At 44.3% G+C, this 26203-nt stretch overlaps 1 protein-coding gene and 1 long non-coding RNA gene across 4 annotated transcripts; both read left to right on the forward strand.

Annotated features, from left to right (window-relative positions):
• The first annotated feature begins 119 nt into the window (after window positions 1–119).
• LOC144175710 (uncharacterized) lies at window positions 120–12907 on the forward strand. 3 transcript variants are annotated; one of them, XR_013323672.1, is made up of 3 exons: window positions 120–1243; window positions 3284–3432; window positions 7832–12907. It is a non-coding gene; the product is annotated as an uncharacterized LOC144175710 (long non-coding RNA). The 3 variants fall into 3 exon arrangements; XR_013323673.1 differs by having other exon boundaries at window positions 120–1222; XR_013323671.1 differs by having other exon boundaries at window positions 129–513.
• Window positions 10425–25785, forward strand: LOC144175529 (zinc finger protein 711-like). Its single transcript, XM_077704605.1, has 3 exons — window positions 10425–10440; window positions 12905–13034; window positions 19695–25785. The coding sequence occupies exons 1-3, from the start codon at window positions 10425–10427 to the stop codon at window positions 20200–20202; spliced, it is 654 nt and encodes a 217-aa protein (XP_077560731.1). The 3' UTR covers window positions 20203–25785.
• Window positions 25786–26203: the final 418 nt, after the last annotated feature.

Raw genomic sequence — 26203 nt, forward strand, 5'->3', positions numbered from 1 at the left:
CACGGCGCTGCATTCGGGCTCGAGGCGTGCGGACAATTTTGCAAGTTATCCGCGCGAGGCGTGCGGACAGTTTTAAAAATAATCCGCACGAGGCGTACGGATAGGGACAGTTGCCGAAACACGCAAACCGCAAACAGAGCGGTAAACGGAAACTCCGGATTCCGGTAGCACGGTAAACGGGTAAACGGTAACGCAAACACGGTAACGATATGCTAAAACTGGGCGAACGTCGGATAAAGGAGAGACGCGCGGAGAGTGGACCGCAGAAAGAAAATGGGCTACTTTGACCTGGCCGTGTTCACTCTAGTGTTGTGAGTGGTCGTGCACGCCTCTTCGGAGAAACGAGATTCCGGGTCAGCGGACTGGCCGTCCACATCCACTTCAACTACCCAGGCGATGTTTGAGAAGCATGGATTCCAATACAAAAAGCGACCTCGGAACTCACTGCTCGTTGCCGCGACGCCTTTTGTGCAGTCTCGCCGCCGCGCGAAGTTGCGGAGTTTCGACCCCGAGGTAGACCCTGGCGAAAGCGCGTGTCAGTGCCGGCCGCGCGTCCAGTTTGGTTTGTGTCTTGGTTTGTGTGTTGACGAGACCGTAGATACTACCGTGCACCAGGAGCGTCTGTCCGAAATCCCAGTGGCCGAGAGGTTATGGGACCCACTGTGACAGTAAAGGTTTGCTGAAGGCGCAGGGAGAGTATTTGCGGAAAGAAGAAGTTCGGAAAACAGTACGCAGAATCGGTTCACTGAGAAATTGCAGCCTCTTCTGCCACCTTAAAGCATAACAGTCACAAACAATGCACCTTGTCACTACCGGTGAAGCGGAATGTGTTGCCGCACATGAGCATCCCCAAAAAGGAGATGCTATTTGCGCAGGAAAAGGGTATTGGTTTTGGGAGGAACATGCCAGCGACTGAGCTTACGAAGCTGGTGGAAAGTGCGAACACGCGTCCAGGTCGACTGGAGCAGCAGGCCAGCTCGTTGTAGGAAATGGCCACATCTGCAAATCCAATTGCCACCCTACCACCACTGGTACACTGTACCACTGGCTACTGAATCCAAAGCAGGTCCGGGGCTTTGACGTCAAAGGTTTCGTGGCCAGGGAATACGAGCCAGTGAAGGGGCAAGACGTCGCTGGTACGAAAGGGGACCACGCGGATCAAGAAGACTCGATGAAGAAACTGGACTGCATCGTTTGTGTTGTTAACAGTCTGAAGCCTGTGGTAGGGAAACTCACAGAGGGCGTGAGTTCTGGTGATGTCTGATGATGGTGGTGGTCTTGAGTGCGATCCCCTATACTGGCCTTTATCGGGAGCTGTGGTTCTTACGTGTTTTTGTTACACTTTATGCAATGCATTTTAGTGCGCCTAATGCTGAAAAGTATACCTGTCCGGTGAGGCAGTCCCTTTTAAAATTAGGCCCTGTAATGTCCTTTTGTAATGTGACTGTTGAACTTTTCCGCACAGCCAGGGGAGCTGTCAAAAGCTTGTCTAAGCCCATCTTGGTGGGTTGTGCCCCTCTCCAGTTCTCCACTCTGTTTTCAGTTGCTTTCATGATGCTCGTGTACAGATTCCATCAAGAGTGCGTTTTACTTTTCTTTTTCAAGTGCACCTCACGCTTAAAAGTGTGCTTGTCAGGTTAGGCATTCTCTTCTGAAAAGCTCTGCAATATGTTTGACAACACTCTCTTTGTAAAGTTCTTTTTTTGTATTTTCTGTGGATTGGTAATAACAGCAAAAAAAGCTTGCTTGGTGACGCAAGCAGTGGTGATGACGGGATTGTCACGTTTTTTTACTATTTCGTTGTACAAGTTAGGCATTTGTCATGCCTATGAAAGTTTCACAGTGACGTTATGTTAGGTGTTCCGTTTATTCAGTAGACAGTTAACGGTGGCCCTCCTATAGTAGAATTAGGGTTTTGGATTTAGTTGATGCTTTGTGCGTAAAAACGACAAATCATTGTTGCAAGCATCTGCCTAATCTTCATCACAGAGTGGTTTACTACTAGGGCCAAAGATCTCATAGTGACCCATAGTGAATTGGCCTGGGAAGCTCCTTTCTGCTCTCCTTGCTGGCGTTGTAACCATGGTTACTCTACCTCGACTCACGAGTATGCAAAGAACGTACAAGACACATCCACTGGTAGTGATTCCGAGCTCAAACGCTCACCAGCGGTGCATTCTGACACGCCGTATGGAAAGACTAATCTGGTAACGCACAAGCGCTCGATGTGAGGCCGGTATGTCTGTTGTCTATGTCTAAACACTGATTTTCTTTTTTTAATCTTGTGTTTAGGTTTGCTTCAAAGAAAAAAATCCCGGGCCGACTCCACTGACGTGAAACCTGGGGAGGGACGAAGCATGCAGTGTACAAGTGTACTCTTGGCTCCTTGGCGTTTTTGCCAACAGACATGAAACCGTTGGGGGGTAGAGGTATACAGCTTGGCTGCAAAAGTCTCTTGTCTTTGAAGCACGATGCTCTCTAGCGCGAGGCGCAAATGAGTGTACCGGTGTTTTAGTAGCGTGACTGCATGAGACGACGATTACGACAACATTGACGACAGGAGACGCCAACAGCCCCAGCCCCTGCCCCTGAAATAAGAACTGAATCTACATTGAGGCTCATTTGTTAAGACACCGCATTATGTTTTCGTATTGGAGTCACCTGCCGTGTTTCCCCTGCATAGAAGTTGTTTGGCTGCTGAGCATGGAGGTGTGGGTGCAATCATGGCCGTGGCAGCTGTTGTTCTGATGGAAGCGAAAGACGGAAGCAGCAATGTGTTGAGATTTCGGCTCGTGTAAAAAAAATCTCTTGTGGTTTAAATTAATTCATAGTGCTTCACTGTAGAGTGCGTCACCGCCCAGTTCTAGCTTCAGCGTGTTGAACCCCCTAAATTAAAAATTAGTTGTGATATCCGGTGGTCCCGGGTATGTTGCAGCCAGCGCTGCATTTGCTTGTGTTATGTTTGAAAGCAGGATAGCTTCCTTGTTTCTGCAATGATATTGATTATTCTATTCTTTTTGAATCTGTATCTACGTAACATGAAGAACACACACTTTGACAAGAACCTCATGTTGTGGGGATTTATTGAATGGAACAATAAAATATTCTGTATTTGAGAAATGTTAGCATAAACCTTTATCTTTGAGTTGCTATGCCTATTCTAGCTACAGTGCTATGCATCACTCAATTTGCAACGAAATGTACACTTTCCATTACAGCGAGGATGTTTTGAATGTCTGTTACAGAAAATGTCAGCACTGGTTTTCATTTTTCACATTTTCAGAGAAGGCGGCCGACCCTGGGAAACAGCCTGAGACATTCCATCCATGCACTTCGTGTAACCTTCCTATCCCAAGAGAAGCTTGACCAGCACAGCGAGGACCCACTGGGCATGTTGCTGAGCTCACAGTGCAGTTACTCCAGTGATTGGAGGTGAGTTACCATATTCACTCAAATGTAGGCAGCAGGTGCTTTTTTATAAAATTCGGGGGTCGGCTTAGATTCGCGAATGCCACTTGCTCACTACCGCTAGTCACTAAAGGGTCGGTGCAGCCTAATTACAAGTTTCTTTTATTCAAAAGAGTTGGTGTTTTGTAGGGAGAGTATGATGCCTAAAGAGGGCGTGCTGCTCTGCTGTTGCAGGGCTACCACAGGCCGCACTATTGCCCCATAGCAGGCAAAGTGGATCGCAGCAGCCCACTAGACAGGTGTTTGGAAAGGTGAACAATGTAGTCCAATGAGCTTAATTCTGTCGTATTCCCAGCTGTAGATTTTTTAATTGGCGCAGACGAGAAAAAGGGCATGAAATTTATCAGGAGCAAGAACTTTTTTAACGTGCGTGGGTTATGCGACGCCACATGGAAAGTTGCTGCATCAGTCGAGCAAACATAAACACCGCAAACTACCATGTTGCAATTCAGGTTTCTAACCACCTTTGTTAGACTTTAGTGCAGTGTACTCGTATGTGCAGCTGCTCCAAGAAAGACCTTGCATTAAAAACTGGGCTAAGGGAAAGCGTTAACGCATGCTGGTTCATTTATGCAACCCACCACTTACGAACCAACACATGCCTCATTCAGGAACAAGAAACGTGGTTATGTTTTATTTGTTCATTTATCAATATTGTAGGTCTTCTGGAGGCCCATACAGGTAGCGGGCATAAGAGATGACAGGTATCTAATAAGATAAAAGGTCAAAGAAGTACAGTATTTTTAGGCAAGATATGCGGAACAGTGGAACACTTTTTCAGTAGCAAGTACATCAGCAGTACATTAGCTACATTGGGGCACTTGGAGTACACCAGAAAAAAAGAAAATACTAGCAACCGCTTGTTACACATGACAAAAGAGATGTACAAAAAAAAAGTACAATGTATCATTGGAAGACACTCTTTGCCCTATTACAACCCAAAAAATTACTATAGAGGCTCCGTTAGCTGCTGTACGAATGAAGAAAATTGATCTATAGTTGTATTATTTACAGTTTCGTTTGGTAGCTCGTTCCAAGCGTTCATAGCGCAAGGGAAATAGGAATATTTAAACGCATTGCTATGCGCACTGAAGGGCCCTGTGCATTTATCGTTGTTTTTCCTACTAGAATGGCAACCCGACATAGTCGTCGTTATGGATTTTATTGTGACCATAAAAGAGGAAATAAAAATCTTCATGGAAGCAACATTACGCGGGCGGGATAAAGTTGCTAGGTGCGCTTGATTGCGCATGTCCGTTGCGCTGACTTGCCAAGAATATTTTAAATAGCTAAATCTCAGAGCCCTATTTTGCAGTTTTTCAAGATTGTCGCGCAGCTACTTTTGTTGAGGGTCCCACAAAATACTTCAATATTCCGGAATGGGCCTGACGAGGGTTTTGTAGGTGTGAAAAGGTGTGACAGCGATAACAAAACAGGACGGAGAAATAGAAACACATAGGACACATATGGGCGCTGACCTAAATGTGCTGTCCTACGTGTTTCTATTCCTCATTCCTGTTTCGTTAGCGCTGTCACATCTTTTCATGAACATGAACCAACTAACTCGCACCAGAGTCCTGCTAAGTTTTTTAGTTTAACGGTTGGAGGTGCTTTGTTAAACTTTTTGCACAGAAGCCCCAGTTATTGAAATGCCTCATCCCATTTTAATACTTGTGAGAAAGTGATGCCCAAGCATTTTACATTGTCAACTTGAGTAATATTCAAGCCTTCAAGATTGTACACAAATGAGAAAGGTAGTTTCTTTTTTGTTAGATTTATAAACAGTGTTTTAGACACATTTATTTCTATTCCCCACATCTTGCACCATTGGGCAATGTTTTGTAAAGAAGAATTGAGCTTTAATTGGTCACCAATACTGCGTATTGTAGTGTAAATGATGCAGTCACCTGCGAAAAGTCGCAATGTTACACCTGGTCGCGCCCAAGAAGAGATGTCATTAACGTAATAAGAAATAATGCTGACCCCAATACAGACCCTTGGGGTACTCCGGACAAAACATTAAGGCAGTCGGAATGTACATTGTTTAAAGTTACATACTGGGTACGATTTTCTAGGTAAGCCGAGATCCATGCTGTTACTTTGCTGTTAATGCCAATGGATTCGAGCTTGGCTATTAATTTAGAATGAGGCAAACGATTGAATGCTTTTACAATATCTATGATTGTTACGTCAGGTTGAAGTTGAAATCAATTATGCCAGCGAAGTCGGTGTTATTTCCGCAAGTTCTGTAACCATGGACAGCCCTTTACGGAATCCATGTTGTTTTGGATACAACATATTGTTAGACTCCAGGTAATCTTTGGTGGCTTTGTTGAGGATATGTTTCATTAATTTACAACAGCAAGTAGTTAACGATATGGGTTGATACGTGCGTACCAGAAATTTGTTACCACGAATTATTCTTGCACGTAGCGAGTCTGTCGGAAGTGCACTATTTTTCAGTGAAGGTATAAATATTTCAAGCAGGAAAGGAGTAAGTTGTCCTGCACAATGCTTAAAGGAGCCATGAAGAGAAAATGCAAGTTGGTTTTATTCGAAAGATTTCGTGTTTTATAGTGCCCCCAGCGCTTGTCCGGATACAAACGGTGCTTTATTCACTGAGAAATTAAACAATTTAGGTTAAAATTTTGATTTTCCCGCTCAATCGTGCGTTTTCGTGGTCCCAAATGACATCACAGGAACCGACCGCTCTGCAGCCTAGAGTACCTTCATTCACGCATCCGCCGTACAGGGTAGAAACACGTATACGCTGGCGCTGCCATTTTCGGTTGCTCGCTCGCCGCCGTAGCAAGTCATTGTGTCAAAACCGCGCTAAAATTATCGCCGCAACGCGGTTTACTGAAGAAGTTTGAATCATATTGTCTGTTTCGCGTTGCTTGGTCTCGTGGGAAACGAAAAGAATAACGCGTTGAGCCCGTTGGCCCAATTGCGGCGGCACGGGACCGTTCAAAGGTTGTCTCCACCCTGTACAGCGGTGTTGGTTTGTTCCCGCGTTTCTTTACGTTCCGTAACCTAGATGGCGCCACCATACCGTGGCAAGCGTTTGGTTTGTTTTTGCCCGCATTTAAACCTGGCTTGTTTTTGTTCTGGGAGAAAATATTCGTTCCCTGAAACAGAGCTCGCTCGACAAATGGGGTCACGTAAGACACCGTTGGTTGCGTCAATCGGCCAGTGTCGTCTGAGACAACCCCAAGCCCCATAGTGCTGCGCAGCTAAACCAAGCATGCTGTGCGCAGTACGAACAGCAGAACGCATCAGTACTTCTATGTTTACATGTGCTTTCGTAATTTCCACTGTTTGTTCCATCATTCTTATTGCTTTGTAAAGAATGTGCCCTAAATTTAAGCGCAAATCGCTCGTTCGTCTAGTTTGTAAGCTCTACCTAATTTGCGTCTGCTTCTGCCAGCCTCCGCCAATCGCAGAGCTTAGCTCATGTGACATCATAGGTTCTGTTGCGGGAAATGAGCTGGTGGGTCGCATGACCATTCCCGTTTTTCCTAATTATGTAGCTTATTTGAGCGAAGTTTACGTTAAAAGTGGTGTCAGTATGATTCTAACGAGACAATCTTTTGAATGAACCAAACTTGTGTTTTCTCTTCATGGCTCCTTTAAGAAACACATTTGGGATTTTGTCTGCACCCGACGATTTCTTAACATCAAGTTGTATAAGCAGGTTCGAGATACCTCGTTTGGTTATTTCAATTTCTAGCATAGCTGAGTCACCTTCAACTTGCAGTCCTTGGACTGGGTACACTTGGGTAAATACAGATTGGAAGAGGGAATTAAATGGGTTAACTATTTCGTGCATGTTTTCAGTAACGGTGCCGCTGATTTCCATCTTACGAATTGTACTATCTGGCTTAACTAGGGAATGCCAAATTTTTCTTCGTTGCGTTGTCATAAAATCTGTTAGGGTGTGCGAAAAAAAGTTGTTTCTTGCTTGGTGCAACAGGCTTTTAAATTCTTGGGAGTGCTGGTTTATTACAGCTGGATGGCATTTACGCTTCAGTGGCTAAAGCATTGTGCTGCTGAGCTCAAGGACGCAGGTTCGATTCCCGGCTGCGGCGGCCGCTTTTCCGACGGAGGCGAAAAGCAGAAACGCCCGTGTGTTTGAGATTTCGGTGCACGTTAAAGATCCCCACAAGGCCAAAATTAATCCGGAGTCCTCCGCTACAGCGCACCTCATAACCTCTGTAGTTTCGGCGCGTTAAATGCCACGGTCATCATGAGCCATTAGAAGTCATTAATTTTAATAGGCATTTCATGGCTGCTGATTTAATATTCATGTAGAGGCAGTGCTGCCAAAAAGTGGTTCTAAAGTGTTTTCATGCCTTTTTTTCAGGCAGCCTACACACAGTGAGAAATGATGTCACCATGCACGAGATAATGCACAGCGGTGAGGGGCCCCTCATCTGTCTGTTCTCCCGGAAAAGTTTCGCATTGGAAGGCAATCTACAGACCCACCAGCGGGCAGTGCATGCCAAGAAGAAGCCCCACAAGTGCAAAAAGTCTGCGGCCAGTGCTTCAATGAGACCTCGCACCTGGCTTGGCACAAGTGGCTTGCGCATATGCGAGACGGCCACTCGTTCGCGTGTCCGCAATGTGGAAGGGCACAGTACAGCCACTTATAGCGAACCCGGTTTTAACGAAATCCTGGCTATAACGAACAAATCTTCATTTCCCATTACCATCTGTATACATTGATTTTATGTTCATATATAGCGAAAAACAAATACAGTAAATCCCGCTTATATCGAACACGGATATATCGAAATATTGCCTATATCGAACCCTTGTACAATTCTGGTAAAAATTACATGCATTTAAAACTTTTTATATCAAACAGGATTTTGCTCACAATGGACATATCGAACTCTCCCGCGCTGGATTTTTCACTCTCCTTAGGTATGCGGCAGGCGTTCCCGCAATACATGGGCACGCAGCGGTGGCACGGGTGTCGCTTGCGACTCCCGCGCGAGCTCAGGCGCGTTCAAACCGGTCATGTCATAGTGGACCAGCTCCACACATGCATGCCGTTGTAGCCGAAAGCACCACATTGGGCGCTGCGGGCTGCTTTGTCACCGAACTTCAAGTCCGCGCCACTAGCTGCCCGTACTTGCTCGGTTCGCTGGGTTCACTGTTATTCGCTTGTATCCATGCTTGTCTCCGCTCTGTCGAAGATGCCAAGGACTCCGTACCGCTTTCGAGCACGAGCGAAGCCATCGCTGCCGTGGCCCTGCTATGGCGATACTGCTGTGCCATTTAGGGCAGCAGTCTTGTGCTTGTCGACTGTTTAGATAACGTGGAGCAAGCAGTCACCAGCAACGCATTGTTCTCCAAGAAGCAGGCTACACTCACGCAGTTCTTCCGCCTAATAAATTAATGTTCTCTGTCCAAGAAAGTGTCGTATCAATAGTGAACTGCAGGGTGGTAAGAGCTCAGCGTTAGCTCGTGACTCCGTCGGCAAGATTGCTCTCATATAAGTTTTTTTTTGCTTCACTTTGTATATCGAATTCTTGCTATATGGAACTATTTTACAATCCTCGCGCTGTTTGATATAAGCGGGCTTTACTGTACAATGAACTGGTTTCCGTTTCCCAATGTGTTCGTTATAAGTGGGCTCGACTGTATTCATTCACAAAGACCATCTCAACGCATACCTGTGATACACGTGGCGATATAAGGAACAGAAGATGATGGTGCTTGACAGGCAGTACCCACATCGCTGCCCACACTGCAGGAAGAGGCTTGATAGTGTGAACGTACTGGGAGACCACGTGCGTGCGCAACACCAGGGCAAGGGCGAGGGTGCTATGGGGGTAATAATGAATTAATTGAAGCCGAAACTAGAGCAGTGGGAAATAATGCCGTCAACAGTGTTGTTTTACCCGGGTAATATTTCCACTTCTCGTATTTGTTGACAACTTTCTTTTGCTTGTTTGTTTGTGTATGCCCATGTTGGAGTGTATGTTGTACTGCTAAAGGCAGCTGTACTGTTTGTACGTCCCTGTTTTATTTGTTAAAAAACATTATTTTGCTTGTTTATGTACATTCCCATGTTGGAGTGTATGTACTGCTTAAAACAGCCTTGCAGTCTTGGTAGCGTGCATTTTATTCAAACGTTGTGAAGGGTGTGCAAAGTTTTTTGCTGCTCAGTATTTTAACATTTTCACACTTTGTGCTTTCTGTGACTGATGTTTCGGGCTATGAATTCTTGGTTTGGTTTACTTTTCAAACATTTCGCGCAGCGGTTGAGTTCTTTAAGCATTCTTCCTGCCAATAAACTTCTGTAAAGCAACTTGTGTAACTGATGGCTGACAGCCGGTTTTCTTTCGTACTTAAGGTATCTGCTATTTCTAAAGAACTTGGCAACCCTTTTTTTAGGTGCTCTTAGGGTACTGCATGTTTCTTGTCATGTGGACATAGATACAAAATTACTTTTCAAGATTGGTGCAAGAGTAGTTTGTCAATGTTTAGGCTCCAAAAATTTCAGTGCCCTTCCACTCTGTGGAAAAGGATGCCTAGCAAAGCTGGGAGCAGTCCAAGGAGGGAACGAAAGAAGCCATTTTGTGCGTAAGCTGTGACTGAGCGTACTTCCTAGTCAATTGGCTGAGTGTAACAAAGGTGTCGGTGGTGGTGAGGAGAAGTGGAGATGCAGTACAAAGCACCTTAGCCAGAATGAAAGCTGGGTGCGTGGACCTACACAACTTCGCTGCAAAAATTGTTTTGGTGGCCCGTAATCTGGTGCCAATGGGTTTGTTCGATTCCCATTTTGATTGTGACAAAGTGCTTGCACCACTTTTGAATCAGTCGTTTTAGGTATTCTGTGGCGCTTCACTTTTGAGAAATTGCTGTTCCGAGAACCCGAACCCAGCCGCTCTCAGATCTGAAATGTGGTACTCCAAATGTTGAGCTGCACATTATCTTCAGACTACATGGATCTGCCAATGGGTATGTGTCCTCTAGCGCATAAATGATACGCCATTTTAAAATAGAGAGCCGTTTGATGTGAGTGCACAGCGCTGAATGTAATGGAGTGCTTGTTTTCTGCATCCGAAACGAACGTTACTTCTTACATGGTGAAGTGAACACCTTCAGTGTCCTGTACCTTGTATGTGAGCGTGGTTGTAACAATGTTGAGCAGGAGTGGTGATAAATTGGCCTCCTGAGATAACCCTGCAGTGTTTTGGAATACGTTTGTATTCTGTCTGCCAGGTTTGAACCCAAATGTCCTGTTTTGAAGGGAGCTCTAAATGACATATAATCATGCATTTGCCCGGTAGATAACCTTGACTTCACAAAGCTCGCATAACTTGAACGATTAAGATTACCTTTGGTTCGAGCACTTGTGCTTTATCAGAGAGGCTGCGTGTTATACGTCTTTTCAGTATGTTTCGTGTTTTCTTTGTGTTTAATGCTTAGTACTCTCAATATGTCTGCAGTGAGGCCTTCAGTTCGGAAGGGTGCTGCAATAGGTTGGGCAACTGTCTCTTGAACAGACTTGGGTATTAATGAAGCAGCGCAATGACAGGAGCGTCAAATCCTATATATATTTTGTGCATGTTATTTACTTTCCTGGAAAGCTTTCCTAGAGCACCTTGTTAGGTATTTCGTTTGCTGAAATCCCAGTTAGTACAAGGCCTCTCCTATAGTAGAATTTAGGCTTCAGCAAAGCCGTTGTGTGCATATGCTTTAAGGCACTGTTTAAATATTGGCCAAGTCTTCGTGGATGCATGCTTCATCATCAGAATGAAACGAGGCTATTGGAAGGGTGTTTGTGTTTTCCTAGAATGTATTAGGGCTGCTTCTGAGAGTTCTTGGTTGCATTGTGTAAAAAATCATACTGAACTTTAAACAAAAAATCTATAAGAAATGTTTTGAGATATAAGAATAAATGTTTCGATTAGTAAGCGAAAGATGAGTTACTGCCTTGAAGTGCATTTTCTGAATACATAGCTGGTTTTCAACATTTACCAATACGTACACTTTTATTATACTTGGTTCTTAAATTCATTTAATTGCTCAAGTTTGTGGACTAAGAATTTACAGTTTCTTTATACACATTGGCTGCCCTATTTTAAGGTGGTCACATTTTAGTCTTCAGCTCTCCTAAACACCAGTCAAAGCTCTCTGTGCTTTGATAAAGACTCTGCTTCAGGGCAAAAGAAACGAAAGGCTGTGATAATCTTCTAATTGTTTATTTCTTTTGCATAGTGGATGTATTATTGGCTGCCCAGTTTTGACAGAATATGATTAGAGCTAAATCACGTTTCTCTTGTGGTAAAGGCAGTTTTTTTAAGTTGACTCATAGCTTTGTGAATAGGCTTGTGGCTCACCGCATTCAGTGAAGTTAGGGAGAACAACCTTTGGCCAGCCTAAAGCCGGGCAGTGTCGTAACTTTACACTGGAATAGGTGCTGTGTAGTCGGTTGAAGGCATAGTAAAATGGCTGTTAAATTTTTGATCTGAGTTTGGATGATGCTACTATACAAAAGCCACTCGGGGTAGAACCCTCAAGCAACCAGCACAATGCTAATAGGAACCGAAATGTGGCGGATTGTGTGCTTTATTGAAATTGACGCACGACCTTCATGGCTCGATGAACATTCATATTCATAGTCATGCATTGATGTTAGGAAAGATTGTTAAATGTTTTGTGGAAGGTAAAAGCAATGTTTGTGTTACAGTAATACTGTCACAGTCAGATCATTAAATAATGGTACATGGTTTGTATGCATCCTGCATGTTTGGAGGCTTGTTTCGTATATTGTGAGAAACTATTTGGGTGGCAATGTTCTTACTTGGATTTAAAGTCTAACATGGAAATGCCTGTCAGAATATTTTCTGAAATGAATCGTAGTGCCACGACTTGTGCACGAATGCATGAGGCAGTGAGGAATAAGTAGTGCTTAGTTGCACATGGCACTCCTCACAGTTGCCAGGGACATTAATATAGTGCAGAATTTGATTCTACAAATGAATCAAGATTACTTATTACCTTCGTACACATTGCAAATAAGAATCAGTTGGGTGCGATTTGCTCAGTTGCCAGTTCTTGCATGGCTGCCAGTTAGGGCTGTCGACTCTGCATGAGGTTAACATCATGAGTAGCATTCCAAAAATTCAGAGTATTGTGGGTGGGGGGATAAAAGCCGTAGAAATTTGAAAACGGAAGATTGACATGAAATCAAAATAAAATGGTGTCAGATACGCAAAATGGAAATCGCTGGATGTATCGGTGTTTCCAGAAGGAGTAACTGTATCATATAGGGTCTTCTTTTTTTTCCGGATTCGATGCCTCTCTCAGCTGTGACGCCAATTCTAGAAATGGTGCTGTGCATTATGCAGCGTCTGCGAAAATGTGCACTTGCCCTGTTAACGACTACGTTGTTCGGAATGCCTGTCGCAGTGAAAAGAGTCTGAGGACTGGCTTCTCTTTTTCACAATTTCAGAGAATTCGGGAGAACCCGGGGAACAGGATGAGCAGAGTGAGCGGCCACTTGGCAGGTTCCAGTGTTCGTACTGCCCCTATTCGAGTGATCTCAAGTGAGTTTTAATGTCTAATATATCCCAAGCAGTGATTGCGTGTAGTGGCATGTACAGCCTCTAGAGGGCATCTAGGGGATCTGGTGGCATGTGCATGGTTTCAATTGGCTTGGTTACTGCTGTCTGGGCTGCCGTCACTGACAGCCGTGAAACCACTTTTTACTGGTACCTTGGCGCAAGCCAACTGCAATGAGTTATGATGTCACCGAGGAAAGTTTTACTTATTTTCAATTGGCTGTCAACTTCCGCCTCAATGTCTGAGTTGGGATGACGCTGCAGCACACCGCGAACACCATCAGTTTGCGCGCTAAAATTGGCAAGGACTCCTTCGGGTTCTGGCCTTTAACGAGTGTTGCTGTCGGATAATGTTTTTACAAAAAAAGGAAGTAACTGAAACGGCATTTCCTGTTACAGTTACTCTGTAAGAAGGTAGCAGTGTTACATTTACAAGCTTCTCTAAATTAAAAGTAGGTAGCTACAGTTACAAGTTACTGATGTAACGTGTTGCTAGTAACTAGTTACGGTTCAAGACTCAACATGTTGTTGAAACTTTAGTCATTTATTTGTTTAATTCAAATTCCTTAAGTGTCTGTTGTATTGTGTGGGGTAAAATGCATTCAATTAAATTACTCATGGACAGTTGGTAACAAATTCTGTTTTAAAGTTTTTTTAGCTATTCACAGCTTATTATGTTAATGCACAGAATGAAAGGTTGACCTTAAAGCAGTTTTCTTTTCAGGCTTTCTTTATAATTATGTGTAATCTCTTCTTGACGTAGCTAGAGTGGTCCCCTACTCTCCTATTTTAGATGTGTTTGAATTCGTCCGCTCTCTTTTTTATGAAGTGGCCACAAAGCGGTTGACCCTAGCAACTGATACACAATGATTGTCGCATGTCGCAGTTTCCATTTTACTCTGACATTCAACTGCATGAACCTGTGCATCATTAAAATCTTGTCTCTTTACTTTTAATGGCCAAGTGGTGGCAGCCACCAATTTTTGTGAAGTGCATGTCGTCTAGCTCATACGAAAGCCCATGTTTCATATACTGGGGTAAGTGCAAGCAGAGTCCTTCAATGCTTTACTGGTCACGAAACTTCGGCACTCGTTTCATATAGAGACTGCGGGCGCCACTACAGGCGCCACCGCCGTACGAAGGGCATCCAGCCGCCGCGCGTGCGGCATAATTGGCCAGCTCTTGGCGTGCAAACGCTCGCTGCTTTTGGTGTCTGCGCGCTCATTAAGTGTGCTTTTTTTTGTAGTAGTTAGCAATGAATAGTCCAGTCATTGTGTATATCACCTGCCTTTAATGGGGTTTTATTTTTTGAAGGAAATTACCGTAGACTTCGGCCGCGAACGGCAACGGCTTCTGCGTCCTCTGGCACAAGCGCTGCGCCTTCGTGTTTGCGGTTTTTTAAATCTCTATTGCTTCTTTTCTTAAAGCAAAAGTTGTAACTACCACACATACGGTAGCTTGGTAATCACTGACTGCTGTGGGCCTATCGATAATACAATAAAAAAAACGAAGTACGGTTCGTTCAGAATACGCTAATGAATCCATTGATTGCTCTGGAATGCACAGAACGCTAAAAAAGAGAGCCCAATAGTATTGTCGTTTCGATGAGTGGGTACATACTTGAGAACATCTAATAATGCTGCAGAAATGTGAAGGATCAAAACACGAAGAGATATCTTCCACCCTTTGCAATCCTTGCAAAAAAAGGAAGCAAAAAAAGAACAAGAGAACTGATGTTACCTTACGCAACAAAAAATTTCAATATTAAGAAGGGAGACAAAACAGCGTGGTCCAGCGTACAAAAATTTATTTTTTGGTGCTGCGATGGGCAGCACAGGGAGGAAACAGAATATTTCCACGTAGCCAAGAACGACGCAAAGCTTTTCTGAATGAAGTTTATTAAAGCGAGTTCCTTCTCTACAAAAGACTAGAATGAAACACATACGTCGAAGAAGCAGTCTGCAGTGTGACGTGCACAGATGTACGTCGATAAAGTGAGTTGTGCGGCGTTTGCTATGCATGCATTACTCGCAGAACATTAATAATTTCAGATCCATGCAAATAGGTTCGAGAGCATTGTTGAATAAACAAAACATCAAGTTAGCGGCAGAGTGACAACCTTTCCATATGAAACAATATTGCCACACGGGACGTACGACAAAAAGAGCAAACGGGCGCTCCGGTTGAAACGCCACTTAAGAAAACCAGAAGCGGCCACGCGCGGTTGCAAAACAAACAAAACGAACCCTAAGAGATTATTCGCATAAATATGAAAATAAAAGCACTAGGACGTCCCAAAGCTTTTTTTACATGCGAGCCTGAGTGCAAGGTAATACAAGTTTGCAAACAGGTAATGAAGCACCGCTACTACCTGACTGATATGACAAAAATCCGGCTTTAAGTTAGCCTTGTGCAATTCTAGGTCCAGGATGCTCTCAAAAGGGTACATTGCTTTTTTCATTCTCACACTGCATTTCCACACACTGTCACACACTTATACAGGGTTCGCACAGGTCCTTGAAAACCTTGAAAACCCTTGAATTTAGAAGTGTCAATTTCAAGGCCTGGAAAGTCCTGGAATTTTTAAATGGTCCTTGAAAACCCTTGCTTTTTCTGGAGAGAACCAATGACCCTGTCTTTTCACAAGAATTTAAAGTGTTTGTTGTGGATTTTAGGTGTTAAAAATGTAAAGAAACATTGTAACAATCAAAGTTTCAGTGTATTGCATGAAATTACGAGTTTGGTGGATTGTCATTATTACGAGGCAACATTGGGAACAGCATTCCTCAATAGAATCCATGTCATGATACAATCCAGTGAAGGCCGGCTTCTCTTCTCTATCTTGCATGTTCTATTTAGTCTGTGGACGGCCGCTCATTGCATGTTTGCTGTGCCTCATACGCTCCATCTGCGTTTGCTTTTACGTGCAAATGGTGGACGTGTACATAGTTATTCCTGCCTTGCAGCAACGCTTGCTGATTTAATTTCAGCTCATATTCTTGCTGACAAAGCAGAAGATGCAGGCAACATTATGAAGTTTTGAAATCAAACAGCCTCAGCAAAACACCAAGAAAAAAGAAAGACCTCTAAATGCCAGCTGTCAAATAAAAAATAAAACTGGGGGAGCATTCACGAACCCGTTAGCGCCTATCTAAATGTGCAGTAATGTGCTTGGGTATTGGGCAATAACGAAATTTCGCACTGTGTTGAAAAAGTTGTAAATAATCGCAGATAAAACATAAGACGGCGGCCTTGAAAATGTGTTTTCTGGTCCTTGAAAGTCCTTGAAAACCCTTGAATTTTCGCCTTGGAAGCTCGTACGAACCCTGTTATATTCGAAGCTGAAATCTCCCGTTTCTTGCCTTGGAATGGCGCGCCTCCATTTCTCGCGCAGCTCCCCGTCGCTTTCTTTCGCAGCTCCCCGTCGCTCGGTCAACAGAACAAGGAAACAGTTTCTGTTGTGTCGTTGGGCAAGGAACGACATCCCGGGACGAAACACGTGTTCGGCATCGTCGTTGCACTACTTAAGTCGCATCACAACAGCAAGAGATGCACGTTACATTTTTTTCCCGCACAAAACAAACTCGCCTTGTCTCCGCCGTTCGAGCCAGCGCAACGCCGCCCAAGGAGTGACCTCAGTGAGATGGTGGTGCCACCGCGCAGCGGCCAAACGCAGCATATGCAGCTCTCCCATTGAGTTACGGAGCAGTTTCGTGACCAGTAAACATTGAAGGACTCTGGCGCAAGAAACTCCTGAATAAACAGGCAAAAATAATTGTAGTTTTCCACTACAATTTCTGGAGTCTGAAAGGTGGCGACGTGTAGTGTATGAACGTGACACTACGTTACATGTCCAAACAACTTCGTCAGTTTCAACGCGTGATTCAAAAATCGCATGAAGGAATGGGAAAAGTTGCACAATATTTTTGTTTTAGACGAGCACAAACTTTTACATACCTACTTCTTTTAGTCTCACGTGCAGTTAAAAGTGCATTGCCGCACGGATCACTGTCATGGCTGCCAGCCTTCATTTTGGCGGGAGTCATATGGCTGGTAAATCTCAGAATTCCGATCGCAAAAGTTCTAGGGCGCTATCAGCAAAACCATTTCGGATTTTGCTGCTCTTAAAACAGCTTCTTTTAATTGTTAAGTCACTGCCGTGAAACTTGTCAGTCTTGCTGATTTTTCCCCACTGATTTCAAATGTGGCATTGTTTTTTGGGTCAGTATGGCATTAATTAGAGATGATTAGTCATTTTTGGAGGAACAATAGACAAAACAGTGTTGGTCATAAAACTGTAATCTTTAAATTTACAGCTCATATTTACAGCTTTGTATTTACATTTACAGCTCATTAAAGGAGCCGTGAAGACAAAATACAAGTTAGGTTTATTAGAAAGAGTGCTTAGTCCCGATAACAATGATACCAATATCATCGCAATCTTTGAACAAGTAACGGAGATATTAAAGAAAACGTGGGAAGCAGTCGCGACCCCCTAGCCAATTTCCCGCAACTTTTCTATGACGTCACGGAACCTTGTTTGTGCAATCGGCGGCCGCCTAACTGACCTGTCGCGACGACACGACTGGACATCTGTAATGGGGCCTCTAGTTCCATTTGGCCGCATCACTTGAATGCTAACGTGCAGTTAACGCACTGAAAAATGTTTTATTGTTGGCCCGTATGACGTCATTCTTGCTGATAACACGTCACTGTGGCGCAAAATTTGAAAGTTTTTAAATACTTCTTGCTTTTTTTTTTTCGTTAAAAACCATCTTTTGTGGCTGTAATGGAGCTGAGTGAGATACTGAATCCTAGTTCTTTCAAATTAAACAAAGTTGTATTTTCTCCTCATGGTTTTATTGTTGGCCCGTATGACGTCATTCTTGCTCATAACACGTCACTGTGGCGCAAAATTTGAAAGTTTTTAAATACTTCTTGCTTTTTTTTCGTTAAAAACCATCTTTTGTGGCTGTAATGGAGCTGAGTGAGATACTGAATCCTAGTTCTTTCAAATTAAACAAAGTTGTATTTTCTCCTCATGGTTTTATTGTTGGCCCGTATGACGTCATTCTTGCTCTTAACACGTCACTGTGGCGCAAAATTTGAAAGTTTTTAAATACTTCTTGCTTTTTTTTTCGTTAAAAACCATCTTTTGTGGCTGTAATGGAGCTGAGTGAGATACTGAATCCTAGTTCTTTCAAATTAAACAAAGTTGTATTTTCTCCTCATGGTTTTATTGTTGGCCCGTATGACGTCATTCTTGCTCTTAACACGTCACTGTGGCGCAAAATTTGAAAGTTTTTAAATACTTCTTGCTTTTTTTTTCGTTAAAAACCATCTTTTGTGGCTGTAATGGAGCTGAGTGAGATACTGAATCCTAGTTCTTTCAAATTAAACAAAGTTGTATTTTCTCCTCATGGTTTTATTGTTGGCCCGTATGACGTCATTCTTGCTCATAACACGTCACTGTGGCGCAAAATTTGAAAGTTTTTAAATACTTCTTGCTTTTTTTTCGTTAAAAACCATCTTTTGTGGCTGTAATGGAGCTGAGTGAGATACTGAATCCTAGTTCTTTCAAATTAAACAAGTTGTATTTTCTCCTCATGGTTTTATTGTTGGCCCGTATGACGTCATTCTTGCTCATAACACGTCACTGTGGCGCAAAATTTGAAAGTTTTTAAATACTTCTTGCTTTTTTTTTTCGTTAAAAACCATCTTTTGTGGCTGTAATGGAGCTGAGTGAGATACTGAATCCTAGTTCTTTCAAATTAAACAAAGTTGTATTTTCTCCTCATGGTTTTATTGTTGGCCCGTATGACGTCATTCTTGCTCATAACACGTCACTGTGGCGCAAAATTTGAAAGTTTTTAAATACTTCTTGCTTTTTTTTTCGTTAAAAACCATCTTTTGTGGCTGTAATGGAGCTGAGTGAGATACTGAATCCTAGTTCTTTCAAATTAAACAAAGTTGCATTTTCTCCTCATGGTTTTATTGTTGGCCCGTATGACGTCATTCTTGCTCATAACACGTCACTGTGGTGCAAAATTTGAAAGTTTTTAAATACTTCTTGCTTTTTTTTTCGTTAAAAACCATCTTTTGTGGCTGTAATGGAGCTGAGTGAGATACTGAATCCTAGTTCTTTCAAATTAAACAAAGTTGTATTTTGATGCCCCTTTCAAACACCAAAGTTTAATGAACTGTAAAGTTAGTTCCAAGCAGTGAATAAAAAAACCGATTCTCTTATTGCACTCACCAGGGTTCATAGTATTGGAAAATATAAAGATTACAGTTTTATGGACAACACCCTTTTGTCTATAGTTCCTCCAAAAATGACTAATTATCTCTATTTATCTCGGGAACTCATTGGCTGGCTCAAAAAATAATGCTATTGTTGAAATCAGGGGGGGGGATGAAGCAAGGCTGACAAGTTTCACAGCATTTACTTGAAAATTAAAAGAAATTGTTTTAAGAGCTATGTCCCCCCTTAAGGGTTTTTAAGTGATGTCCTTTCATTCGAGATAGAGAAAACGCACTCGACACAAATAACTTGTCTGTCCCTTTGTCTGTATAAAGGCAGTGTCGGGAGCAGTTTGTATTGAAATGTTCGCACTCATTTTATCCATACTACCTGGATCCGGCCAGCGCCCGTGTGATCAGGCACGAGAAGACGCACACGGGCGAGCGGCCGTTCGTGTGCCCGCTGTGCCCCAAGAGCTTCACCCAGGGCGCCCACCTACAGAAACACCTGCGGACCGTGCATGCCAAAGAGAGGCGCCACTCGTGCGAGGTCTGCGGCCAGTGCTTCAGCCAGTCCTCGAGTCTGGTTCGGCACAGGCAGCTCGCACACATGGGCGAGAGTCCCTCGTTTGTGTGTTCGCAGTGTGGGAAGGGATTCACGCAGAAGGGCAACCTCGACACGCACCTGCTCACCCACACGGGGGAGAGGCCACACGCCTGCGATACGTGCCCCGCCAGGTTCACACGACTTGGCGACATGAAGAGGCACAAGATGTCGGTGCACGACCGGCAGTACCAGCACCGCTGCCCGCACTGCGGGAAGGAGTTTCGAGACGCGCATTGCCTGCGATACCACGTGCGTGCGCTACACCCGGGCAAGGGTGATAGCGCTGTGGGGGACAGTGATGAGTGAACTGAAGTTGAAACCACAGCAGTGTGTATAATAGCAATACTGTTTATCCAGTCAATAATTGTACCGTATTTGCACGAATATAACGCGAGGGTACATTTTGATGGCATAAGAAAAAAAATATTATTACTATTATAACGCGAACTCTTGAGAACACAAAACAGTGAAAAGAGACCGAAAGTCGACGTGCGCTTTTCATTTTTATTCTACTCGTCATCGCTGCTGATCTCCTTGTCACTGTCCGGGAAGATCGCGTCGTCGTTCGTGCCATCAATGTTGTTGGAGATGCAACACTTGAGGAAGGCGCGCCACACAATTTAGCGCGGCATAGCCTCCCATGCGTTCGCAATCCACTGGGCGACTTGTGAGATCGACGCCCGCTTGACGTGTCCCGTTGGTGTGAGCGCCTTGTTATTCTCGGCCAGCCACTCCTCGTACTCTCTTCGCACGCGATCCTTGAAGGGTTTGTTGATGCAAACATCGAGAGGCTGCAGTTGTGAAGTCATGCCCCCGGGAATCACCACGAGGTCGCTCTTGGCCTCCCTGATGGCGTTCTTGACTTCGTCAGTCAAGTGTCCCCTGAAGGCGTCCAGCACAAGCATGGACGTCTTCGCCAACGCCGCACCCGGGCGGTTGTCCCACACGACGCGAAGCCACTCGCGCATCATCGCACTGTCCATCCAGCCCTTCTCGTTGCACCTGATGTGCATGCGGGGAGGGAAAATCTCATTCTTCGGGATTGTCTTCCTTTTAAAGATGAGGAAGGGCGGCAGCTTGTGTCCGTCAGCCGTGCATGCCAGCATCGCCGTCACTCGAGTCTTCTCGTTTCCCGTTGTACGGAGGCGCACCTCCTTCGTGCCACGAACGTCCATGGTGTAGTTGGACGGCATATCCAAGAAGATCGGCGTTTCGTCCGCATTGCCAATCTGACCGATCAGGTACTTGCGGACTGTGCGTAAGCGGATCACGTGACGTTGGAATGCTATCAGCTTTTGTTCGTAGTCGGCTGGGAGCTTTTGGCATATTGAGGTTTTCTGGCGAAGTGAAAAACCAGCGCGGCGCATGAACTTCTGGACCCAAGAGTGACTAGCCTTGAAGGTGTCACGAGAGAGACCAGCCTCTCGCGCAAGCTTCCTCGCTTTCAACTGAATCGTTTCCGCATTCACAGGCAAGAATTGGCTGCGACGTTCCGGAATGAACTCTGCGAGTCCCTTTTCAAGGTCAGGGTAACGACCGCTCTTCGGTCCACGGAAGGCCTTCCGAGTAGGCGCGGCACGAAAGATCCGATTGCGGTTTTTCCTCCATCCCCGGATCGTCGATTCGTTCACTCCGAGGCGTCGCACCGCACACGAGTTGCCAACGTCTTCGAACAGGAGGATTGCCTTCTTCTTAAAGGACGCGTCGTACTGAGTCCTCTTCACCATGTGAGGTCCGTGGGTGCACGTAACACACGAAAAGTGAACGACTGTCCAGACGAGAAGACGGGGAAAAAAGCACTTCAACAGACGTGGAACAAAGAAATTCGAGTTCCGTTTGGCGCGACGCTGACGATATGCAGAACACGATACACCACCTCAACTTGGCGGCAGCAGCGAGGGGTGATCGGGTGACCAATTCGCTCTCGCCGTCTCCTTCATCCTGGTCATCCTTGGTCATCCCGCTCGCGCCTCGCCCTCGCGCTCCTCTCGCGCTGTGTTTTTGCGTGTGAGTCACAAGGGCGACGAGTTCTCCAGATTCGGTTTTCCTCCTTTCACTTGGCGCGATGTTCCCGTTCCTCGTTTTCTTCAACTGGGATGGCTTTCTCCCCTTTCTCCAGACTCGCGCGCCTCGTGGCTGAACTCGATTCCGAATATAACGCGAGGTGTGTTTTGGAGCACGTAATTTCGAAAAAAAACTCGCGTTTTATTCGTGCAAATACGGTACATCGTGATCTTTTTTTCTTCTAAAGTTTCTTTTGTTTGCTTGTTAAAAGGGACACTGAAGACAAAACCAAAGTTGGTCTAAACAGATAAATTGGCGTTCCCAAAAAATAAAAACCAGTCTCTGGGGCAGTACCGTATTTTCACGTGTACAACCCGCCCTCCCCCCCCCCCCGCTTCCCATATGACCTGCACCCCCACTTTCTGCCGATGAATAAAAAATGTATATCCCTGCATATTGCCCGCATATTTTATACATAAAAGGATGGACCAGAGCTACTGCTGAAGCAACATTACACATTTGTGTATGCAAAAGAAGACTACACAACTAGAGGACTTGCCAGACACATTTTTCAGGTTTTTCAGGTTGATATATTGTTGAACTGTGTGTGCAAAATAAGCATTGTCAGTGGGATAAAAGGGGCTTAGTCATTTTTACTGCTTTAGGGGCATAATGGCCCAACGCGCGTAGCGGTGAAGCTAGACCGAAGGAAATACCTCGCATATAATCCGTACCTCTACTTCACCCCTGAAATTTTCGCATTTTTGGTGCAGGTTATACGTGCTAAAATACGGTACCTTTAAAATAATCTTGTAAATAAACAAAAAATGAAGCTATCAGTCGCCCAGGAGAGATGACATAAACGGCGACTGAGCGGATGTGCCAAGAATCACGCAAGCAACGACAGAACGACAACCGCGCACACAAGCTCTCGAAAAAACACAATCTTTTCACAATAAATTTCATAAGTCATAAACAGTTATAAATATACAGGTAAGCCGAAGCTGCCAACCCGTGGCGGTCGCGATGGCTGTTGCAGGTTCCGCATAGTCGCATGCCTGTTACCTAGCCTCAACTGTACATATACCAAGGCTGCGCTATATAAGGCCATAAGCCGTAAATATGAATTTCTTTTTCGAGTTTTTGAATGAAGGTTGCACACAAATGCCTGCTTGGTAATAGCACACAAGTGCACACGTACTGCCATTCAGGTGCTCGTACACAGAAGTACACGGGCTTGTTTTCACACTAGGCACGGGGAATGGTTAAAAGTAGGGCTAACAGATGGCGCCACCTACCAAGCCAAGTGCATCGAACCGGCTATAACGATTATCCATAACAAAACTGCAAAGCATAAAGCGCCCCTGACGTCGTCCTCTCTGAGGCTGCGATGTTGGCTGGACGTTTTGCATGTAAAGCAAAAGGTCGCGCGGCATATTCACATTGTTAACCACCGTTGCACGTTCCGTGCGGGTGGTTAACAGAGCGGCAGCCTGCATACGTGTGAGGCGGGCAAGTTGTTTTGTCGAATACGCCGAAAGCGCGACTACTGGCTCCTGCAGCCGCGATAATTTGCTTGGTAGGTTTTTGTTTTCCTTCTAGACCACACCGCTGTCTCACTTGCTTCCAGCCTCCATTTACATCACGCAAAACATCATGAAATGGCGGAGGAATGAAACGCGTTTCTCAATAGGCAATTCCTCTAAAATTAAAGCATCTTTCACTGCCGTATAAACTCTGACAGGGCTACGGGCAGTCCAACTTTCGTGTGAGCTTAATTAACTCCATGGCAAGTGCCTTCAGTGTCCCCATGGAGGTCCCTTTAAGCACATGTCGGAATCTATATAAGGCTGAAAGACAGTCTTGCAGATTTTCATACCATGTTATTAGAGACATGAAAATTGTTCATGGCTGCATTTTAGCATTTTCACTCTTCCTGCTTTCTGCGAAATTCAGTATATGGTCTGCGCTTTAAATTTGAGCTTTGGCTCACTTTGTTGCATTTGTTGCCCTTAAATATATGTCGAGCAGTTTGTGCAACTCACAGCCATTCACCAGTTCTTTTGTGTTCAATATGAATTCTCTTTAAATGGGCCGTGCAGACAAAACACAAGTTTAGTTCATTCGAAAGAGTGCCCCGTTAGAATCATACTGACACCACTTTTATCATAAAATTTGCCTAAATAAGCTCCATAATTAGGAAAAAAGGGAATGGCCATGCGACCCGCTAGCTCATTTCCCGCAACAGAAGCTACGATGTCGTATGTGCCAGCTCTGCGATTGGCTGAGGCCGGCAAAAGCAACCACAAATTAGGCAGGGTTCATAAGCTTGTTGAACGAGCTATTTGCGCTTACATTCATAGCACGATCTTTTTACATCCGTAAGATCGGTGGGGTAAACAGTAGAAGTTATAAAAAAACACGTGAACGTTGAAGTACCGATCTGTTGGTACTGCGCACACTATGCTTGTTGCACCGCGGCGCTTTGGGGTTGTCTCAGACGACACTGGCCGATTGGCGCAAGCGACGCTGTCTTGCGTGACCATCTTTGTCGAGTGAACACCATGTTTCACGAAGCAATTATTTCCTACCTTAACCAAAAAAAGCCAGGTACAAATGCCATCAAAAACAAAGCAAAGGCAGAAAATGGCCCACCGCGGTATGGTGGCGCCATCTAGGTTGAATAACGGTAAACCAGGCTCCCCAACACTGTAGGTTTAGTAATTGCAGTCGCCATGAAAACAGAATTTGGCGGGAGAATCAAAATTTTAACCTAAATTGATTAATTTCTCAGTGAATAAAGCATAACTTGCTTCTGGACAAGCACTGGGGGCTCTACAAAACACGTCATCTTTCGAATAAAACAGACTTGTATTTTGTGTGCATGGCCCCTTTAAGGACTCTAGTTTGCCCAATATGAGATGTTCTGTTATGTTATAATGTACGCTGGGATTTATGTAATTTTGTTTTATTTTTCCTTTAATAAACGTATTTGAATTTAGTACCAAATTGCTTACATCGAACATTGTAAATTGTCCTTCGAGTTTATTTTTATGCAGTTGTCATTTGTCAGAATATTGAACAATGCATAGATAATGGGATTTTCTCGACTTGCAAACACTCCATGTAATTTGATAGGCTCTGGTGTGTTAGGAAAACGCATTTACGACTGGACCTTATATCAACGCATATTAATGGGCAGGTGTTTGGAATGATGTGAAATTCAGTGAAGTTTCTTGGTTGCTCAAGTGGGGTAATAGCGTCAGGATTGCTTTTAACAATGGCAAAACCAATCATTTGCCAAACCTTGCATTGAAAACACTTGACACATATCGTCAAGCTCAGCTAGTAACAAATGTCGGTAAACTGAATCTTCCCTCAATGGCAGTTATGAACGGGTATAAGTATATTATTTAGCATGTGTGGTCACTGGTTTGTTTATCACCAAAATTTTCCAGCACATCACAGCCTGTATTTTTATCTACACAGGGATTTATTTGGTTGACATCATCCCAAAGCTGCGAACCATGTGATGTGAATTTTTTCGTTACTGTTTTTTGCCCAAGCCTGGCTGCAAGGAGCTATCTTTTCCCATGCCAAAAACAAGGCATTCCTCTGGCTCTTCTAATGGAGGCAATGCGCTACTGTCTATATTGATTGAGAAAATTATAACTCTTTTTTCAGACTACTTTTGTGTAATCGATATTTTCTCCTTTTGGTTGTGTTTCTAGAACCGACTGTGCTTCAAAAAAGTTTCTGGAGAACACACTGGCAATAAATTTAAGGACCCACAACCGAACACGTCTCTATTTCTTCGACTTCCGCGATTTTGTTAAAGTTTCTAAGAAAGCACAAATTTACTCGAAGGTGGTATAGTAAATACGGTAGCCCTGCGATATGTTCTTGTTTATGGAACATCTGTTCAGGAGCAGGGGGTGCACCCTTAAAGGGACCCTGCAACACTCTTTGAGCAGTGCAAGTAAACCTGCGCGACGCTTAATTTACACTACCAGAAATACCTGAGCCAAACGTTACACCTGCGCGTGAAGCGGTGAGCGCACGAATCGCCGTGAAAGACGCGGAAAAACCAACCGTGCTCTCATCAGTTCTCCTCATTATGCACCGCTGGCATGGCCTAAACGACGTCATCGAGGCCATGGCTGTCCGATCGGCTGTCACTGGTCAACTTCGTGGCTAATTTCTCGCATTTCCCGTGACGATCCGCCGTCGTTGGCGCTGTGTACGAACCTCTTCTATGCCTGAACCTGTAGGCACAGTTTTGCCTTTTATTTTGTGTTTTGAG

The sequence above is a fragment of the Haemaphysalis longicornis genome, unplaced genomic scaffold (assembly GCF_048455015.1).
Source record: "Haemaphysalis longicornis isolate Haplotype H1 unplaced genomic scaffold, Haemaphysalis longicornis Haplotype H1 scaffold_3, whole genome shotgun sequence".
NCBI lineage: Eukaryota > Metazoa > Arthropoda > Arachnida > Ixodida > Ixodidae > Haemaphysalis > Haemaphysalis longicornis.